The 20,469-nt window shown below is 57.1% G+C and overlaps 1 protein-coding gene and 1 pseudogene across 1 annotated transcript; one reads left to right on the top strand and one right to left on the bottom strand.

The window, feature by feature from the left end:
- Window positions 1-1,807: 1,807 nt before the first annotated feature.
- On the top strand, window positions 1,808-10,365 carry Kcnn4 (potassium calcium-activated channel subfamily N member 4). Its single transcript, XM_048329671.1, has 8 exons — window positions 1,808-2,096; window positions 4,700-4,795; window positions 5,199-5,605; window positions 6,599-6,734; window positions 6,895-7,005; window positions 7,292-7,410; window positions 7,699-7,768; window positions 9,408-10,365. The coding sequence occupies exons 1-8, from the start codon at window positions 1,938-1,940 to the stop codon at window positions 9,570-9,572; spliced, it is 1,263 nt and encodes a 420-aa protein (XP_048185628.1). The 5' UTR covers window positions 1,808-1,937; the 3' UTR covers window positions 9,573-10,365.
- Window positions 10,366-13,526: 3,161 nt separating this feature from the next.
- Window positions 13,527-14,605, bottom strand: LOC125368512 (annotated as a pseudogene).
- Window positions 14,606-20,469: the final 5,864 nt, after the last annotated feature.

The raw sequence follows: 20,469 nt of genomic DNA, 5'->3' as shown, positions 1-20,469 counted from the left end.
ATCCCCCTCTCCTGACAGAGACCCCTCTCTCCCTCCACTCCTCGCTCCAGGGTGAGTCCAAGGCTGAGTCACAGGAAGTTCTGGGGCCCTGAGTCACCCCCAACCCCAGTTCAGCCCCTCCTTGGGCTGGGGAGCAGTGGAGGGGGTTCCTACCCATCAACCCCAGGGCCAGAGCCGGGCCTCGGTGGCTCACACCTGTCACCCTAGTTACCCAAGAGGCTGAGAGCTGAGGATCTTGGTTCAAAGCCAACCTTGGCAGGAAAGTCCATGAAACTCCTATCTCCAACAAACCAGCAGAAAGCTGGAAGTGAAGCTGTGGCTCAAGTGGTAGAACACCAGCCTTGAGTGAAAGAGCTCAGGGACAGTGCCCAGGCCAAGAGTTCAAGTCCTAGTAACAGCTCAAAAATTAAAAAGGTGGGGCTGGGGATATGGCCTAGTGGCAAAAGCGCTTGCCTCGTATACATGAAGCCCTGGGTTCGATTCTCCAGCACCACATATACAGAAAATGGCCAGGAGTGGCGCTGCGGCTCAAGTGGCAGAGTGCTAGCCTTGAGCAAAAAGAAGCCAGGGACAGTGCTCAGGCCCTGAGTCCAAGGCCCAGGACTGGCAAAATAAATAAATAAAATAAAATAAAATAAAAAGGTGGAGACAGAATCCAAGGGACACAGAGGCTAAGAGAGGCAGAGATGGTGGGGGGGGGGGGGGAGAGAACCATAGGCCTCGGGGCTGGGCATGGAGGAGGAGGGGGGGGGGAGGGGAAGGGAGATAGGGAGAGGGAGGATGAGGAGGGAGAGGAGGGGAGGCAGCAGCCATGGCGCCCAGGCAGCACTTTCTCCATGTGTGGTGTGGGTGTGCCGGGGCGTGTCCCCGTGTGGGGATGGCGGGTGCCGGGTGCCCCCCCCCACGGGCTGTGTTTCTGTCACCGGGTGTGTCTGTGTGTGTGGTTTGGTGTCACTGGGTGTTGCCAGAAATGCCTATCCGAGAGTGTGTCATGTCCTGTGGCTGGCGTGTGCGGTGCCATCTGCGTCTCTCGCGGTGTCTCCCAGTGGCGTGTGGCTGTGTGAGGAGCCACGGTCACGTCCCACGCTGGCCACGTGCACGGATCTGCGCGTCACCTCCGGGGGCCGTCCACTGCTTTCCTGAGTCGCCAAGTGTGTGGTGTGTCCCTTGAACTCAGGGCCTGGGCGCTGTCACTCAAAGCTGGTGCTCTACCACTTGAGCCACGGCGCCACTTCTGGCTTTTTTGCTGGTGCATTGGAGATAGGAGGCTTACAGACTTTCCTGCCCAGGCTGGCTTTGAACTGCGCTCCTCTGATCTCAACCTCCTGAGTAGCTGGGGTGACAGGCGTGAGCCTGGAGAGCCGGCCCCGCCTGTGTGTGCATGAGGACACGCCCACTGTGCAGGGCGTGCGCGGGGATCACGGGGGCTGTGATCTGCGGCTTCCTGTGCCCCTCGCTCGCGTCTGGCTGCTTGTGGGACCGCGGTGGCCTGGCGGCCGGCGGCTCCGCCTGTGGTTGTGTGTGGCGGGGTCCGGGTGGGCGCGTGTCATGCAGCCTGCCTTACATGTCGGCTTGTGTCACACGTGTGTGTGTGGGGCGCGGCGTGGGCGTGAGTCACCGTGGGGCCTGGCGTGTCGCTGTCCCCTCTGCTGGGACAGCGCGGCTGCCTCCACGTGCAAGGAAGGCTCTTCCCCGCCCCGGACACGCCCAGCGCTTCCTTGGCCTGGGGGGTGGAGGTTTGGGGTGCCTCCTCCTGCCCTCCCTCCGCCCTCCCCGCCCTCCCCGCCCTCCCCGCCAGCCGCCACCACTCCCCAGAGGGCACGGGCCTGGAAGTGCCCTCGCCGGCCGGCCCGCAAGCCAAACTGGCTGCTCTTTGCGTGCTGAGAGGTGGGGGACCCTGGGCAGGAAGCTGGCTGAGCCCCAAGACCTCGGGGGCCATGGGCGGGGAGCTGATGGCTGGCCTGGGGGCCCTGCGGCGTCGCAAGCGCCTTCTGGAGCAGGAGAAGCTGCTGGCCGGCTGGGCGCTGGCGCTGGCCGCGCTGGGCATCGCGCTCATGGTGCTGCACGCCGAGATGCTGTGGTTCGGGGGCTGCCCGGTGAGTGCGGGCTGAGGGAGGGGCTGGCGGCTGGACCCCTGCGTCTGAGGGAGGAACCTGAGTCTGGACCGCTGGGTCTGAGGGAGGAGGCTGAGGTCTGGACCCCTGGGTCTAAGGGAGGAGGTTGTTATTGATGCCCTGGGCCTGAGGGCAGAGGGCTGGGTCTGCACCCCTGTGTCTGAGGGAGGAGGCTGTGCTTGGACCCCTGGGTCTGAGGGAGGAGGCTGGGTCTGCACCCCTGTGTCTGAGGGAGGAGGCTGTGCTTGGACCCCTGGGTCTGAGGGAGGAGGCTGGTCTGCATCCCTGTGTCTGAGGGAGGAGGCTGTTTCTGGCCCCCTGAGTCTGAGGGAGGAGGCTGTGCTTGGACCCCTGGGTCTGAGGGAGGAGGTTGTTTCTGGCCCCCTGAGTCTGAGGGAGGAGGGTGCAGGAGGTGTGGGTGGCAGTGAGGTGTCTGGGCCGGGTCCTCTTCCCTCTGCACCTGTGCGTCTGGGCTGGGCTTCAGTGGGCCTGGCAGAGCTTGGGTCTCTGTGTGCACTGGGGTGGGGGGGGAGCCAGGTGCCCCTCACCTCCTCCCTCTGGAGCCTCAGTTTCCCTGGCGTGTGGGTGCTGCTTTGTGCTGAGATAGGGGTGGCTGGGGCGGAGGGGTGCGGGAGGCCGGGGCTCCAAGGTGGAGGGAGGAGGCCGGGTGGATGTTTGGGGGGGAAAGGGCTGACTTGGAGGCCAGTGGGGTGGGCAGGGCCCAGACAGGTCCCCGCAGGCCCTGGAACATTCCAGCCCCTGGTGAGGGCAATGCGGGAGGTGGGTGGAGGACACGGGGTCCCCCGGGTGGCTTGGGGGGTGACAGGAGAGGGAGGGGCTGCAGGCCTGGCCGGGCACGGGGTGGGGGGTCCGGGTCCAGCCCCAACTTGGCAGATGGAGGGGGCAACAGTGACCCCAAGGGCGCAGGCCAGCGGGGGGTCACGGCGGGGAGGGCACCCCGGGGGTGGGGCTGCCCTGATGTGCCAACAGGAAGCAGGGCCGGGCCCGCCGCGGCTCCCCTGCCCACCCCCTTCCTCCTCCACCTGGGTGGGGGGCTGCAGTCCTCGCTCTGAGCCTCAGTTTCCCCAGCCGTCAAGCAGGTTCTCTGTGCTGTGGCTCCTTATTCTTGTCCTTTTTTTTTTTTTTAGAAGAAAGGCTTTTTTTTGTTAGTTTTTGCCGTCCTGGGGATTGAACGGGGAGGCCCAGTCCTGCCACCCCTCACCCGGCTTCTGCATCTGCCCTGCACCTCACACCCTCTCTATCAAAAACCCAGACATCGGCCCCCCCGGGGGGAGGCAGGAGGAGCAGAGGCAAACCCTGACGTGGGTGGGCGAGAGAGATAGAAGTGAGGGGGGAGGGAGGGAGGAAAGATGGAGGGAGGGAAGGTGGGCAGGAGAGAGGGGACACCAGCACAACCAAGGGAGTCCATCAGTGGGCCAGATAGATGGCCCAAGGGGGAGATTTACACCGGCCTGTAATCCCAGCACTCAGAAGCCATCGCAGAACCCCAGGCGGGGGGGGGGGGGGGGCCAAAGTGACAGACAGACACACAGACACAGATAGAGGAGTTGGCTGGAGAGGGGGAGGGGAAGGGGAGGGAGAGGGGGAGAGCAGGGGGCTGAGCAAGGACCCCCCTGCAGAAGCGCATTGCATTGTGGGAAAGAGGCTGTGGGATTGAGGGGGGGAGCAGAGACAGAAGAGGGAAGCAGGAACCGGGAGCCCTTGGAGAGTGCAGGGGTGGGGAGGGCAGGGGACAAGGATGCCATTGTTCGGGGAGGGGTGGGGGCAGCCCCCCGGGGCAGGAAACTGCCCTTGTCCCCCCCTTTTCCCAGGCTCAGGGGCGCGGCCCTGGCTGGGGCCCAGCGGGGGAGCTGGTGGCGGGGCCCTGGGAGAAACAGGTGCATGGCCTGGGGGGGGGGGCAGGAGCAGGTGCCCCCTCTCTTGACAGCTTCCTCCCCCAAACCAGGGGCTCCCAACTCATCTCAGGGGACTCAGTGGTCCCCAGGCCCTCGACACCCTCCCTCCAGAATTCTACCTTCCTGCAAGGTAGTGTTACACAAAGAGAGGAAAAAGAAAACTTCTGGTAGTTTCTGGAGGCCCCACGCTTCCGGCCAGATCTGCGCTGGGCTCCAAGCCCAGAGAGAGGGCAGGAGGAGAAAACAAGGGGGGGGTCCCCCTTCTCAGAAAACAGAGCTGAGATCTTGGGGATTCAGTCCTCAGGATAGAAACGATGTCATTCATCTGTTCTTGGGGAGTTCAATGGAAGTTTCTGGCCTGTTCTGGAATTAGGGTGGATCGTGGGTGATTTTAGGGAGGGGACCCGCTGAGTGGTCAGGAAAGGGGAGGGGGCTCTTTAAAGGTCAGGTGGCTTTTTCTAGACACCCCCCCCCCGCCCACATAACTGAGGGGGGCAGGAGAAAGGAAGAATGTGAGTTTCAAGCCCCCCCCCCCGCAAGGAAGAGGGTGGACGTGGAGTGGGCTCAGGGCTGGCCAGCTGGGGATCAGGGACCAGGCTGCAGGGCGTGGGGGGTGGCTGGAGGCTGGAGGGGAGGAGGGACTGGCTGAGCGCGCTCCCTCCTCCGCAGTGGGCTTTCCACCTGCTCCTGGTTAAGTGCCTCATCAGCCTGTCCACCGCGCTGCTGCTCGGCCTCATCGTGGCCTTCCACGCCAAGGAGGTCCAGGTAGGCGCCACCCCATCCCTGCCCCACCCGCAGCCCCGCGACACACACACACGACAGACGCACAGAAAGACGCACACAGTCCCCCAGGACAGCGGGCCGGGCACCAGTCCTGGCGATGGGTAGTGGGGCACATAGTAGTTGCTGCATTAACGCCTGTACTATGCGAGTTCTGGCCTGGGCAGAAAGGTTGGGGGGGGCGGGAAGGTTGGGGGGCTGGAAGGTTGGGGGGCTGGAAGGATGGGGGCTAGGGGTGGGGGTGGAAGGTTGGGGGCCCCCCTTCTCCCTCTTCCCCGCCTGCCCCACGCCCCAGCGCTATCTCTGCCCCCCCCCCCGCCCCGCCGGCCCGGGGCTTATCTCGGGGCGCAGGCCGGGCGCGCCCCTGAGCCCCTCTCGCTCCCCGCAGCTGTTCATGACGGACAACGGCCTGCGGGATTGGCGCGTGGCGCTGACGCGGCGGCAGGCGCTGCAGGTGCTGCTGGAGCTGGCGGTGTGCGGGCTGCACCCGGCGCCGGCGCGGGGCGCGGCGTGCGCGGCGGGCGCGGGCCCGTGGCGCGGCTTCCTGGGCCAGGGCGAGGCGCTGCTGTCGCTCGCCATGCTGCTGCGGCTCTACCTGGTGCCGCGCGCCGTGCTGCTGCGCAGCGGGGTGCTGCTCAACGCCTCCTACCGCAGCATCGGCGCGCTCAACCAGGTCCGCTTCCGACACTGGTTCGTGGCCAAGCTCTACATGAACACGCACCCCGGCCGCCTGCTGCTCGGCCTCACGCTCGGCCTCTGGCTCACCACCGCCTGGGTGCTGTCGGTGGCCGAGAGGTGAGGGCCCGGCCCGGGTTATGGGGATGGAGGCTCACAGTTTCCGCTGGCTCCGGGCCCTGGCTGGGATGTGGGCCGCGCCCTCCTCCCGCCCGCCCGCCCGCCTGCTCGCCGGCTCCCGCCTTTAGTCTCCGCACCCCAGGAAGCCCCACCCGGTCTGGGGCCTCCCATGCCCAGCTCCAAGCATCTGCTCCTCGACCTTGGCTTCAGGTCTCTCCTTCCCGCCCCCCCCCCCCCCAGGAAGCTGAGGTCCTGAGTTCAAATCTCAGTCCTGCCAAATTAGGCAGGACTTGCTGGGGGACTGGGAGGAGATCTGATGGACTTAGAGCAACTCCTGGAAACAGAGAGAAAGAGAGAGTGGGGGGGGGGGGGAGACAGAGAGACAGAGGGGTAGGGAGGAAAGCAGGAAGGAAGCTAGATCTGCCATATTCCCTTTTAATCTATCTATCTATCATCTATCTTGGTGCCGGACCTGGGGCTTGAACTCAGGGCCTGGGCGCTATCCCTGAGCCTCTTGGCGCTCAAGGCTAGCACTCTACCACTTGTGCCACAACGCCACTTCCAGCTTTTTCTGTGTGGTTTACTGGGATGAGAGTCTCACACTGTCCTCAAACTGTGACCCCCTGGCCCAGACTGGCCTCGAGCCACGATCCACCCGATCTCAGCCTCCTGAGTAGCTTAGGTTACAGGCATGCACCCCCCCTCTCCCCCACCCTCACCCCAACCTAAACAGGACCCTTTCGGAAGCTCTCCTATCCGGTCCTGGGAGACCCCCTCGAAGGTCACGCACGAACCACCTTTAGCCAGCCCCCTCTGCCCCCAGCCACAACACCAAACAGGCTTTGGAAGTGGCTGGAGCCAGGGTCGAGCCCCACGGTGCGTGGCTGGCTGCGGGCCACCCTCTGGCAGGGGAGGCCCGGGCTGGGAGGGGAGGAGGCCGGAACACGGCGAACCCCAGGGCGGGGTTCGGAACTCACCTCTCCCTGCCCGTAGGCAGGCTGTGAACGCCACGGGCCACCTCGCGGACACGCTGTGGCTCATCCCCATCACCTTCCTGACCATCGGGTACGGCGACGTGGTGCCGGGCACCCTGTGGGGCAAGCTGGTGTGCCTCTGCACCGGCGTCATGGTGAGCACCCGGCCGAGACCCCATCCACAGGGCGCGGCTGCCCCCTCCTCGGCACCCCAACACCCCGAGCCTCCCCATCCCCCCCTACTGTCAGCTGGGAGGAGCCCGGGGTCCCACAGCCCCCCAACCCGCGCCGCACCGGCTGCGTTCCGTCCCGCAGGGCGTGTGCTGCACGGCCCTGCTGGTGGCCGTGGTGGCTCGCAAGCTGGAGTTCAACAAGGCCGAGAAGCACGTGCACAACTTCATGATGGACATTCACTACACCAAAGAGGTGAGCTCGCCGGGCAGCGCACGCCCGGAGTCCCCGCCACTGGGGCGAGGAGGGGCAGGTGGGAGGCTCCCGGACGCAGGGCGATCCGATCTGAAAAATGGGCTGGGGGAGGGCGTGGCTCCAGTGGTCAAGCCCCCCAGGCCCCGAGATCGAATCCCAGTACTGTCAAACAGTAATACTAGGAGCCAGGCTCCTCCGCCCCGCCCTTCCTCAGCCCCTTCTCCCGGAGCCCCCACCCCGGCTCCATTCTCACCCCCTGTCCCTCCCCCCCACCCAACTCCCCCAGATGAAAGAGTCGGCGGCCCGGCTGCTGCAGGAGGCGTGGATGTATTACAAACACACGCGCAGGAAGGACGCGCGCGCGGCCCGCAGGCACCAGCGCCGGCTGCTGGCCGCCATCTACACGTGAGGGCGCGCGGGGCGGGGCGGGGGGAGGGGGGGAGGGACGCAAGGGAGGCGGGCGCGGGGTGGGGGGCCCCTGGCCCCGGGTTGCGGTCCCCGGAGTTGCTGGTCGCCTGGCAGCTGCCTCGCCCTGCAGCCCTTTGCTGCTTTCTGTGCCCCCTTCTCCTCTCCCGCCCCCCACCCCCGCCTCTCCTCGCCTCACCCCTGCCCTGCGCCTGGGACGCGGCGTGGGGACCACGAAATGGATGCGTGGGGACGTGAAGGGATGTGACCCCGACTTCTGCACCCCAGGTTCCGCCAGGTGCGGCTGAAACACCGCAAACTCCGGGAACAGGTCAACTCCATGGTGGACATCTCCAAGGTACGGGGCCTCCGTGCCGGGGCTGCCGGCGGGGCAGGGCACGCGTGTAACGGCACACGCAGGCGTGCAGAGAAGGCTTCGAGGAGGAAGGGGGGAGACAGAGCTTGTTGTGCCTGGAGAACATGGTTTCCTTTAGACCTAGCAGGGAGGAAAAGCCTGGTGCTGGGCACCGGGGTGCACGCCTGTCATCCCAGACACTCGGGAGGCTGAGATCTGAGGACGGTGGTTTGAAGCCAGCCCAGGCAGGGGAGTCTGTGAGGCGCTCATGTCCCATGGACTGGCAAAACGCTGCAAGTGGTGCCGTGGCTCCAAATGGCAGAGCACCAGCCTTGAGTGAAAAAGCTCAGGGACAGCATCTAGGCCCTGAGTTCGAGCCCCAAGACTGGCACCAAAAAAAAAAAAAAAAAAAGCCATGTATAAAGAACTCCAATGTTGGGGTTAGGGATATAGCCTAGTGGCAAGAGCGCTTGCCTTGTATACAGGAAGCCCTGGGTTCGATTCCCCAGCACCACATATACAGGAAATGGCCAGAAGTGGCGCTGTGGCTCAAGTGGCAGAGTGCTAGCCTTGAGCAAAAAGAAGCCAGGGACAGTGCTCAGGCCCTGAGTCCAAGCCCCAGGACTGGCCAAAAAAAAAAAAGAAAGAAAGAAAGAACTCCAATGTGTGTGGTATCAAATTCTCCTAGTTCTGTTTGTTTCCATTTCCCGGAGTTCATGCTGATAAATATTATTTTATGTGATCAAAAAGCAAATGATTGGGGCTGGGGATATAGCCTAGCGGCAAGAGTGCCTGCCTCGGATACACGAGGCCCTAGGTTCGATTCCCCAGCACCACATATACAGAAAACGGCCAGAAGCGGCGCTGTGGCTCAAGTGGCAGAGTGCTAGCCTTGAGCAAAAGGAAGCCAGGGAACAGTGTTCAGGCCCTGAGTCCAAGGCCCAGGACTGGCAAAAAAAAAAAAAAAAAAAAAAAAAAGCAAATGATCTGTATTACTTCCACGTGGGCGGATCTAGAATCCCTTCAGACTTTATTATGTTTTATTCCTGGGGCTGAGACTGCTGGCGCTCTCCCAACTGAGCCACGCCCCCAGCCCCCACTTCCCCCCCCCCCCAAGCAAATAAAACCCAACTGAATGTTCAGATTCAAACCTCAATGGCAAACCAAGGGAACCAGCCTGGCACCAAGAGGACGGTGCCTCGGTTGCCAAAACCTCCATCTCTGCCACGGCCTGTAAAGGCCGCGGCCAGGGCCTGTTGGGGCCACGCTGGGCCGGGGCCAGTGACCGGGATGTCACACCCTTCCTTTCCCCAATGGGCCTTTGCTTTCTCTCGCTCGCCCGTGACAATTCAAACAGCAGCCTTTGGTCCCAATGCCCGGGTGACAGCCGCAGGCCCCCACACTGATAGGGAAAGCACCCGGGCAGCTCACTGAGAATCAGGTGGCATGGTGGTACAGTAGCATACACCTGTAATCCCAGCCCTCAGAAGGCTGAGGTAGAAGGAAGTGACCTCCAGGTCAGCCTGAGGCTATGCAGCAAGATCCCATCTCCACAAAGGAATCAAACCAATGAACCAGGAAGGTGACTGCCCCCCCCACCCCGCCCTGACGCCCCCCACCCACCTCCCATGTCTCCACCCAGATGCACATGATCTTGTGTGACCTGCAGCTGGGGCTCAGCAGCTCGCAGCGGGCCCTGGAGAAGCGGATGGACGCGCTGGCCGGGAAGCTGGACGCCCTGACCGAGCTGCTCACCGCTGCCCTGGGGCCTCAGCAGCCCCCAGAACCCAGTCAGGAGGCCACGTAGCTGGTGAGGGCAGGCCGCGACTCAGGCTGGGAGAGGCACTGGAGGAAACTGGGACACCCCCCCATTCCCCAAGGCCTGGGCCTGGCTGGCCACAGCCAAAAGACAAAGGCCACCCCTTCCCATGGGCATCAGCTGTGGCAGGAGGGAAGGCCTGGCGTTCAGGGCTGGGCTGGCGGTGGAGGGGAGGACTCGCCGCACACGGGCTGCCCGGCTCCGGCCTGCAGAGCTGTGTCCCTCTGATCTCCGTCCCCCTCTCCCCACGCAGCCCAGGGCTGGGTCCCAATGTCCAACGGTGCCTGGCGCAGCCCCCCCTTCCCACCCACCAGCAATCAGCCCACAATGGCGCTGCCTCCTCCCGGGGGGGGGGCACATCTGTGTGTCCAGGAGCTGGGCTCCAGTTCTGGGGTGAAGGACGCCCTTCCAGCTCCTCCTAATCAGTCCCAGGGATGAGGCGCCACTGGGTGCAAAGACCCTTGGGGGGGGCCCAGCTGCCAGGGCGACCCAGCCAAAGCGGGGGAGGCAAGGCCGCAAGGTCACCACGACCCCCAACACCCTCTTCTCAAACCTCACTGTGCTGCTATTGATGACCCCCAGCCTCCAGGTGGAAGTGGAGGAGCTGGGGGTCAGGGGTGAGCTCTTGGGCCCCCCACAAGGTGTCTGGAACCCCATTAGCCCTGGATCAGCAAACTGGAAGGAGCCGGTCCGGGAGGCGCGGGCAGCGCCCCCTGGTGGTCATGCAGGAGGACGCCATTCGTCCTCTGCCTTTCTACTTTGTTAATAAATATTCAACACCGCTGCCAGTCGTTCTTTTATCTTCTTTTCTCTTCTTTTCTGCCAGTCCTGGGGCTTGAGATCTGGGCCTGTGCACTGTGCCTGCGCTTCTTTTGCTCAAGGCTAGCGTTCTAGTGCTTGAACCACAGCGTCACTTCCACCTTGTTGCTAGTTCATTGGAGATAAGAGTCTCATGGACTTTCCTACCTGGGCTGTCTTTGAACTGCCATCCTCAGATCTCAGCCTTCTGAGTAGCTAGGACGACAGGCGTGAGCCACCACTGGTGTCGGGCTCAAGAGGCCTCCTGAAGTCCCTTCCCCCCTACCCCCTATTATGGGCTTGGTGGTCCCAACAACCCCATTTCTGGGTCTCAGGCAAAGAGCAAGAGCCTTGAATTCAGACCCGATGGGGACCAAATCTTTGCTGTGTGACCAGGGCCAGTGGCTCCACCTCTCTGAAGCAGCAGGGGAGGGAACTCCTTCTTATACTGAGGCCCCCTCTAGTCAGGCCCTGGGTGACAGCACCTCCATCCAGGGACTAGAGACCCCGAGTCCTGGGAGAGGAAAAGAATAGGGTAAGGAATGCTGGGCTTTGCGCTTCCCGCCTGCCGTCCCTGCGTACAACCTAGAGAAACGGCGGTTTGCAGAGCAGCAGGGCATGGTCGGAGGCCCCCAGCCAGCTGAGTCCAGATCCACAGGCGGCTCGGCCCCTCCCTGCCCTGCCCACGGTGAGTCACAGCCCAGCGGCCTTGGGCCTCGAACCCCGGCCTGCCTTCCCACAGGACCTCGTTCCTGGAGGGGCTGAGTCACCCGGGGAAGCCCGGCCACAGTCATCCGCCCCTACCCAGCTATCTTAGGATTTGACTCAAAGCCCTCAGCCGACCTCAGCCCCCAGAGCTAAATCCGGCCTCCGCCAGCCTCTGCCACCACAGCCCTTCCCCTGGACTGCAGCCCGGGAAGGAACTGGGGGCCCTTTGCAGATATCCCCGAAATCCTACCCCCAGGGACCTCCTCTCACAAGTGGAGCCAAGGCCACTGCCAACTTCCTTCCACTCCGGACCATCCTCTACCCAGCATGCAGAGGCCGCAGCCGGGTATGGGAGCACCTGCCCGGACTCCCAGAAAGAGCCCTAGGGGGACTGGGGTTTGAAGTCAGGCAAAGTTACCTGAGATGCTATCTCCAAAACAAGAAAAAAATCAGACACTGGTGGCTCACGCCTGTAATCTTAGCTACTCGGGAGGCAGTTCAAAGTCAGCCAGACAGAAAAGTCCTTGAGACTCCATTGCCAACTAACCAGAAAAAAGCAGGGATGGAGACCTGGTACAAGTGGTAAAGAGCCAGCTGGAAACAAGCAAGCTGACAGAGATTGAGGCCCTGAGTGGAAGCCCCAGTACCAGTAGAACAAACAAACAAAAGCAAAACAAGATAAAATATAAGCCGGGCACTGGTGGCTCATACCTGCGATCCTAGCTACTCAGGAAGCTGAGATCTAAAGATCGCAGTTCAAAGCCAGCCAGGGCAGGAAAATCCATGAGACTCTTATCTCCAATGAACCACCAGAAAACCAGAAGTGGAGCTGTAGCTCAAGTGGTAGAGTGCCAGTCTTGAGCAAAAGAACTCATGGGCAGCGCCCAGGCCCTGAGCACCACAGCTGACAAAAAAAATTAAAATAAAATAAAAGTTCTGGGGACATGGCTCAAGTGATAGGGTGCTTGGCCAGCCCGTGTATAGTTGCTTGTCCCTGCCATAATAAAATTTATTGGGTCAGGCATTGTGCTAAGTCTTCATATAAACGACCTCACAAAAAGAGAAAAAAGATAGGCACTGTGGAAACTATTTTAGAGATGGAGAAACTGAGTCCTGAGGATGGGGTTAAGGTACCCACCCAAAGCCATAGCAAAGAGGTAGGAGAAAACTGAACTCAGTAGCTCAAGCCTGAGAAGCTGAGGTAGCAACAGAAAATTCAAGGTCAGCCTGGGCTACATAATAAGACAAGTCCCTCCACTCAGCTAACTGCTGTGGGCTGCTTTTGGTCACGATGGCTTCTTTGTGGTTGGTTGGCTTGACAGAGTCTCCCTAGGTAGCCTCTCTGGCCTCAGGTCCCAGATCCTCCCGTCTCAGTGTCCATCAAACTGTTCAAGGCCTAAGCCTGGCAGACGTCAGTCCTCCATGAATGCCAGAACCTTCTCTGCTGGTATCAGCTGGTCAGGATGAGTTAGCAGATGCATAGTGTTCTGGAATATTCTGGGCTTGCTCAAGGCCCCGAGCCAGGCGCTAGCTGCAGATAGATGAGTCACGGGCCTCGTCAGTTCCTTCTCCTATTTCTGTGTCTCCCTCACTTCACAAGAGGTGTGGGAGGGTCAGGGGCCCACACAGGGGGGTACGGCTGGCTCAGGCTGAGCTCTGTCCTGTGTGGAGGGAGGGGCTGCTCCAGACCCCCCTGCAGATCCCAGGCCTCTGCCAGCTGCTTGCTGCAAGGCCTGGCTGCTTCTGTGTATTCATGTGTGTGCATGTATTATTTTTTCTTTTTTGCCAGTCCTGGGGCTTGAACTCAGGGCCTGGGCACTGTCCCTGAGCTTCTCTGTATTCAAGGCTAGCACTCTACCACTTGAGCCACAGCACCACTTCCATCTTCCTCTTTTTTTTTTTCTTTTTTTGGTCAGTTGTGGGTCTTGAACTCAGGGCTTGGGTGTTATCCCTGAGCTTTTTTTTGTTGTTTTTTTTTTAATCTTTTTTGCCAGACCTGGAGCTTGAACTTAGGGCCTGGGCACTGTTCCTGGGCCTCTTTGGTACTGAAGACTGGCGCCCTACCATTGAGCTACATTCCCAGCTCCCTTTCTTTCTTTCTTTTTTTTTTTTAACAGATGTAAACTATTTATTGGATATTTGCCACCAAATATTGTTAAATACATTATCTTGCAGCATATTGCTTTCAAGTTAAAATGTCAGAAACAAACACCAATATTTACAATTCTTTTAAGGAATGTTATGTAATGACACATTAAGGTGTAAATTCTTTTGGCTTATAATTTTCAAAGAATGATAATAGTAAAAGTGATGCAAAAATCTTCAATGTGAGATTGTGATTAAGCTACATTTTACAAAAATATGGTGGAAGATGGTAATAATTCCATTCAACATCCTGGATTATATCCCTTCAGGAGGGGCTGATAATTGATACAGTCAAACTTTAAAATTTACAGATAAAGGCAGTTTAATACTGCCACTGAGAAGTACATCCTTAACATATACAACTTTCAGGCCACAGTTTTGAAGGTCTGAAGTATCAAGTTGGTTTGATGAATTAGTCGGTTGGCGCTTATGAAGACATTTATTGCCTTGCCATCTTTAAAATATGTTTTCAGGGTATCACTCAAACTTTTGGAGTACTTTACAAACTCTTTTGGTGTTCGAGTGCCCTGAGGGTCTGGGTCTGGAATTGGTATTTCTTGAAGACATTATTCACTGTATCAAGTAGTTCTTTTTTTTTTTTTGCCAGTCCTGGGCCTTGGACTCAGGGCCTGAGCACTGTTCCTGGCTTCTTTTTTGCTCAAGGCTAGCACTCTGCCACTTGAGCCACAGCGCCACTTCTGGCCATTTTCTGTATATGTGGTGCTGGGGAATTGAACCCAGGGCCTCATGTATATGAAGCAGGCACTCTTGCCACTAGGCCATATTCCCAGCCCTCAAGTAGTTCTTTTATTGCACTAGCTATGTCCTTGATTATCTGCAGAAACCTCACTCTGTCACTGATCTCATCTGGGGTCTTACTGAGAATCTGTTTAAGTGCTCGTGCCTTTTCATTTAGGTCCTGGAATTCTGGCTCTGGCCCTTCAGTCATATACTCTTCTATGTCATCAGCAGCCATATGAAGAAGGACTCCGTGAAGTTAACTTCTACACTTTTTTTCTCTAAAAGTTTCATGATGATGTCTTGTGTGAGACCTGGATTTTCTTTTTCAGGCTTAGTGAAAGTGGCTCTCAGTGTCTGAGCTGCACACAGATTTACTCGTCCTAGCTCATTAAACACAGGATACATGACTGCACAGAGGGGCACAGAAACCATGGAAGTGGTCTCAGCTTCATTTTTCATCTCTTCCATTGTTATCCTCATTCAAAAGCCAACTAGAGTAGAAAAAGCAGTGCTAAAATGCAAAAGAATCTTCATTCACTGCAATATTTCTTCTCTTCTTTCGTGTTAAACAATGGGGCACAAAACACACAGACCGGCAACTGAGACCCCGATTTCACTTCCCACCTCTGGAGCCCCCTCAACCCCCAGATCAATTCACTCTGGCCATGCTGGAAGGCCCTAGCCCCCTCTCTTTCTTTCTTTCTTTCTTTCTTTCTTTCTATCTTTCTTTCTTTCTTTCTTTCTTTCTTTCTTTCTTTCTCTCTCTCTTTCTTTCTTTCTCTCTCTCTCTCTTTCTTTCTTTCTTTCTCTCTCTCTCTTTCTTTCTTTCTCTCTCTCTCTCTTTCTTTCTTTCTTTCTTTCTTTCTTTCTTTCTTTCTTTCTTTCTTTCTTTCTCTCTCTCTCTCTCTCTCTCTCTTTCTTGCTTGCTTGCTTGCTGTTTTTAAACTCAAGGCTGGCACTCTACCACTTGAGCCATGGCTCCATTTCTGGCTTTTTTGCTGGTTTGTTGCAGATGAATGTCCCGGGCTCTCCTGCAGGGGTGGCTTTGAATCGAGATCCTCAGATCTCAGCCTCCTGAGTAGCTGTGAGAGCCACCCGGCTGTCCCTTCCAGCTGTTTTCCCCAGGGGTCCTGTTCACCTGTGGGCACAGCCCAGCCTGGCTAATTAGCATAGGCTGGACCCGCCCACCCACACAGGTACTTATTTTCTTGTGGCAGGAACACTTGTGACCCTGCGTTTAGCAACCTCCCCTTCAGTTCCATGTTATTAACTCCAGCCACAGCAATGAGAGGCCGGCTAACTGCGGGGTGGCCTCTGACTCAAGCTTCCTGCTCCACCATGTGCCTGCCCCTCCGCCCTTGCCCTGTCTGTCAGCGTCCCACCTTACCAGGCCCCCAGGGCTCAAGTGGGCACAACTGCTCCCTCTGCCTCCACCTGCCAGGCACCGCCATCAGCCTGGTTTCAAGGTCACCATTTTGTGAGGAAGACCCAGCGGGCCTGCTTCCAAAACTGAACAGGTTTTGTTTTTCTTTTTGCATGTGTGGTGAGTGATTCTGGGGTTTAAACCCAGGGCCTTGCACTTCCTAGGCAGGCCCTCTGTCCCTTGAGCCTTACCCTTGGCCCTTCTATTGCTTCACTTTTCAGTAGAAGTTCACTCTCTTTTTTGCCCTGATGAGCTGGATGAGTAGCTGGGAGTACAGGAATGCACCACTGTGCCCAGGTAAACACACACTCTCTCTCTTTCTCTCTCTCTCTCTCCCTCCCCCTCCCTTTGTTCCTTCTTCCCTCCCTCTCTTCCTTTCTTTTATTTGTGCCAGTACTAGCACTTTGCAGCCCTGGCTAGCCTGAACTTGGGTTTCTCCTACCTCCACCTCCTGAATGCTGGAATTATGGGCATATGCCACCATGCCTGGCTATTTCCTTTTATAAAGAAAAATTGGAAAGCAAATATATGACTTCTCTCTGCTGTAAAACGTGGTGTTTGAACTGACCCTGGAGAGTTAGTACAAGGATCTCAGCGGGCACCTTACATTCTGAAGAAGAGGCACTCACGCCTGGGATGGAGGCATTTGAGAGGCTGGAGTAGGAGGATGGAGAGTTGGAGGCTAGCCTGGCTATAGTGTGTGTGTGTGTGTGTGTGTGTGTGTGTGTGTGTGTGTGTGTGTGTTGAGGGACAGGATCTCCCTGTTTCCCAGGCTGGCCTCAAACTCTTGAGCCCAAGCCAACCTCCTACCTCAGCCTCCTCAGTGATGGGGACTGCAGGTGCCCCCCACTGGGCCAGGATGGCCACAAGGGCCGGAAGGAGCAGGACCATGGGACAAGAACAAGATTCTTTAGGGACAAACATGGGCCAGGGTAAGAGGTGAAATGTCTACTGTCATCAGAAGCGGGGAGGGCTGTGGGGACCTATGGGTTCTCATATTACCTCGTAAAATATTTCCCTTCCAAACAACCCAACCTTTATACCATTTGCCTGCAGGGGCGAAAGTTGTAAATCAGTGTGAGTCAGGGCTGGGAGGAAGATTCAAGAATGTGTAACACTTAAGTCTGGCACCAGGCTCCGGTGGCTCACGCCTGTAACCTCAGTTACTCAGGAGGCAGAGATCCGAGGACTGAAACCAGCGGGGACAAGAAAGTCCATGAAACGCTTAGCTCCAATTGGACAGCAAAAAGCCGGAAGTGGAGCTGTGCCTCCATGGGTGGAGTGCCAGCTTTGAGCACAAAAACTAAGGGACAGTTCCAGGCCCCGAGTTCAAGCCCTGGGACTGGCATGCACACAGGTGTGCATGCGTGTACACACACACACACACACACACACACACACACACACACACACGAAAACCAAGATGAAAATGTGGAGAATGACAGGCAGACGGTCAAAGAAGGTGACTGGAAGAGGCGAAAATTGAGCAGAGGCCTGAGAGACTTGGGGTGGCGAGGGCCTGCGCCCCAGCCTACACCTGCATCTGTGCCCTCCAGAGTTGAAACAAAACAAAACCAACCAGCTGAGTTTCAGTTTCTCCCACTGCTTGTAACCGCCTCTAACACCGGATTTGGGGTGGAGGGTCCCCCACATGCTGAACAACTGCCTCTGCAGCCCACGCCACCTGCCAGGCCTCTCCTTCTAGTCCGGTTTCACATTGGCTACCCAGAGAAAACACCAGGGCCCAGAGACCGAGGGAACCCGTGCCCAGAACCTTCTCTGCACCCCCACTTCACTTGCCATCACCCGGCCCAGGCCGTTCTATCTGAGCTGAGCCAGGGCGGCATCCTTCCCACCTCACATCCTGAATTATCTTCTGGCTATGTGTGAGAAAATCAAAATTGATTCCGACTAAAGCCGGGCGCCAATGGCTCACGCCTGTCATACTGGCTGCTTAGGAGGCTGAGATCTGAGGGTCACGGTTCAAAGCTGGCCTGGGCAGGAAAATCTGTGAGAGATTCTGATCTCCAGTGAATCAGCAAAATGCTGGGAGTGGAGCTATGACTCAAGTGGTAGAGCGCCAGCCTTGAGTGAAAAAGCTCAAGGATGTGTTCAGGCCCTGAGTACAAGCCCCAGGATTGGCACACACACATACACACACACACACACATACACACACACACACAAAAATCCGTACTCTTTGCAATTTTGTTTATTTATTCACTCATTCATTCATTCATTCATTCATTCATTTTTCCAGTTGTGCAGCTTGAACTGAGGCTTAGGCACTGTCCCTGAGCTCTTTTGCTCAAGGCTAGCGCTCTTGTCACTTTGAACCACAGCACCACTTTCAGCTTTCTAGTGGTTCATTGGAGATAATTGTCTCACAGGGACTCTTCTGCACAGGCTGGCTTCAAACAGGGATTCTCAGCCTCCTGAGTAGATAGGATAACAGGTGTGTGCCACCAGCACCCAGTTCTCTTAGCCATTTTAAAGATATCATATGATTTATGAAAGGTAGTCACAATATTATACACTGGGCCTCTTGAATGTCTTCCTCCCTAGCTAAACATTTGTATCAGCCTGCCAACACCTCTTCCATTCATTCCATGTATGAATGAATGAGAAACAGAGAAGTGAATAAAGAGATGAATGGATCGTGTGGCAACCATTCATAAAATTCCCCACACATGCACATGCCCTTTGGCTAGATAACTCTGCCTCAGAGCAAACAGACACGTGGTGGATAATTCTGCAAGAACACTGCCCTCTGCATGTCACCTGATGTGCAAGCATGCTGATTGGCAACAGATGTTTATAGGAACAGCTGGAAATGTCTGTCCACCGGGAGATGGGCGAGACCTCACCACCGCCTGGCATGCGGCTAACATAAGCTGCTCTCTGAATATCTAACCTCCTGACTCACCGCCGGGCACAGTGCCCAGCACTGGGGGGAAGTGAGAGCTGGCCCCGGAGTGACACAGGGTGGGGCTGGACTCCAGGCCCTCTATGCGTGCAGACATGTTTCTGTCTCTGATAAATGAGGAATGGTGGGGAGGCTATCATGGTCAGGGAAAACAGCCTGGCACACAGTGGGCCCAAGGTCAAGGCCAGGCCCCTTTTTTTTCATTTTATTTTTGTTATTTGTACCAGTCTGGGGGCTTGAACCCAAGGTTTGTTCTTGAGTATTTGTACTCAAGGCTAATGTTCTACCACTTGAGCCATAGATCCACTTCTGGCTTTTTTGGTGCTTAACTGAAGAGTCTCATGAACTCTCCTGCTTGGGCTGGCCTTGAACCATGATCCTCAGATCTCAGCCTCCTAAGTAGCTAGGATGACAGGTGTGAGCCACCAGCACCTGACTTCCTTTTCTTTTTTTGTTGGCTCCTGGGGCTTGAACCCTGAGCTCTGTTCCTAAGCACAAGACTGGAAATCTACCACTCTGAGCCATAGCTCTACTTCTGGTTTTCTGGTTCAGTAGCGATAACAGTCTCATGGACTTTCCGGCCCAGGTTGGCTTTGAACCATGATTCTCAGATCTCAGCCTCTTGAGTAGCTAGGATAACAGGCACGAGCCACTGATACCTGACCTCCTTTTCTTTCTTCTTTTTATTTTTATTTTTGCCAGTCCTGGGGCTTAAACTCAGGGCCTGTCCCTGGCTTCTTTTGCTCAAGGCTAGCACTCTACCACTTGAACCACAGCACCACTTCTGGCTTTTTCTATATATGTGGTGTTGAGGAATTGAATCCAGGGCTTCATGTACGTGAGGCAAGCACTTTACCACAAGGCCACATTCCCAGCCCCTTTTTTTCTTTTTCTTTTTTTGGTTGGCCATGAGGCTTGAACTCTGGGCCTGTATTCTGTCTCTGAGCTCTTCAGCTCAAGGCTAGCGCTCTACCACCTGAGCCACAGAGCTACTTCCAGTTTTCTGGTGGTTAATTGGAGATGAGAGTCTCATAGACTTTTCTGCCCAGTCTGGCTTTGAACGGTGATCCTCAGATCCCAGCCTCCTGAATAGCTAAGAATACAGGTGTGAGCAACGGTCACCTGGCCTTCCTTTTCTTTTTAAGTCATTGGAATCCTCAAAACTTCCAATGGCTGCCTATATCTGTAACTAGCAATACAGGACGAGCCAAAGTTGAAGTATTCATATAAGAAAAATGGAGAATGCTCTGATAACTTTAGCTGAAATTCCAGAGGAAACACAGAAGCTATACTTTGGAAACAGAAGTTGGGGACCACGGGTGGACCCTCACTTTTATTGTCTACTCCTTGAGTTCCTTAAACCTCATCAGTATGTACCCATGTTTACTTGTACAAATACAACTTTTTTTTTTTTTTTTTTTTGCCAGTCCTGAGGCTTGGACTCAGGGCCTGTACACTGTCACTGGCTTCTTTTTGCTCAACACTAGCACTCTGCCAACTTGGGCCACAGCGCCACTTCTGGCTATTTTCTGTATATGTGGTGCTGGGGAATCAAACCCAGGGCTTCATGTATACGAGGCAAGCACTCTTGCCACTAGGCCATATTCCCAGCCCCCAAATACGATTATCTTTTAAAGCACAAGAATGGCTGGGGATGTATCTCAGTGCTGGAGTGCTTGCTTGCTGGCCTGCAAAACACACCCTGGGTTCCAGTCCCAGTACTGCAAGAAAAGAAAGAGGGACCAAGAGGCGCTTGGGTGGGATTTCAAGGGAAAAGCAGAGTTCCCATCAGCTCTCGGCTGCCGCGCCCTCTGCCGGCCGCACGCGGCACCGCGCCGCCCCCGGACTGTTTTGAATCTTCCCGCCTTGGACAAGACGCCGCGTCCCCGCGGCTCCCCGGGGAGTTCACACGTAGGGTTGGCCCCCGCCTGTCTCCGGCGGTTAGGGATCCGGACGGCCCATCTCGGCTGCCCCACGGCTTGCATGCTAGGAGGAAGGGCGGCAGGCATCGCAGGGCAAGCTGGGGTTCCTCATCCACCCCTGGACCTTCGATCACAGTGCCCCGGCCCGTCGCGCCCTTCTCGAAGTGATTTGACCCCGGGCTGATCGCCAGCACGGGCTGGGATCCCTTCCAGGACACATGT

The sequence above is a fragment of the Perognathus longimembris genome, chromosome 20 (genome assembly GCF_023159225.1).
Source record: "Perognathus longimembris pacificus isolate PPM17 chromosome 20, ASM2315922v1, whole genome shotgun sequence".
NCBI classification, from domain to species: Eukaryota; Metazoa; Chordata; class Mammalia; order Rodentia; family Heteromyidae; genus Perognathus; species Perognathus longimembris.
Note: the sequence above shows the minus strand (reverse complement) of the source record. Positions and strands in the feature narration are given on the sequence as shown.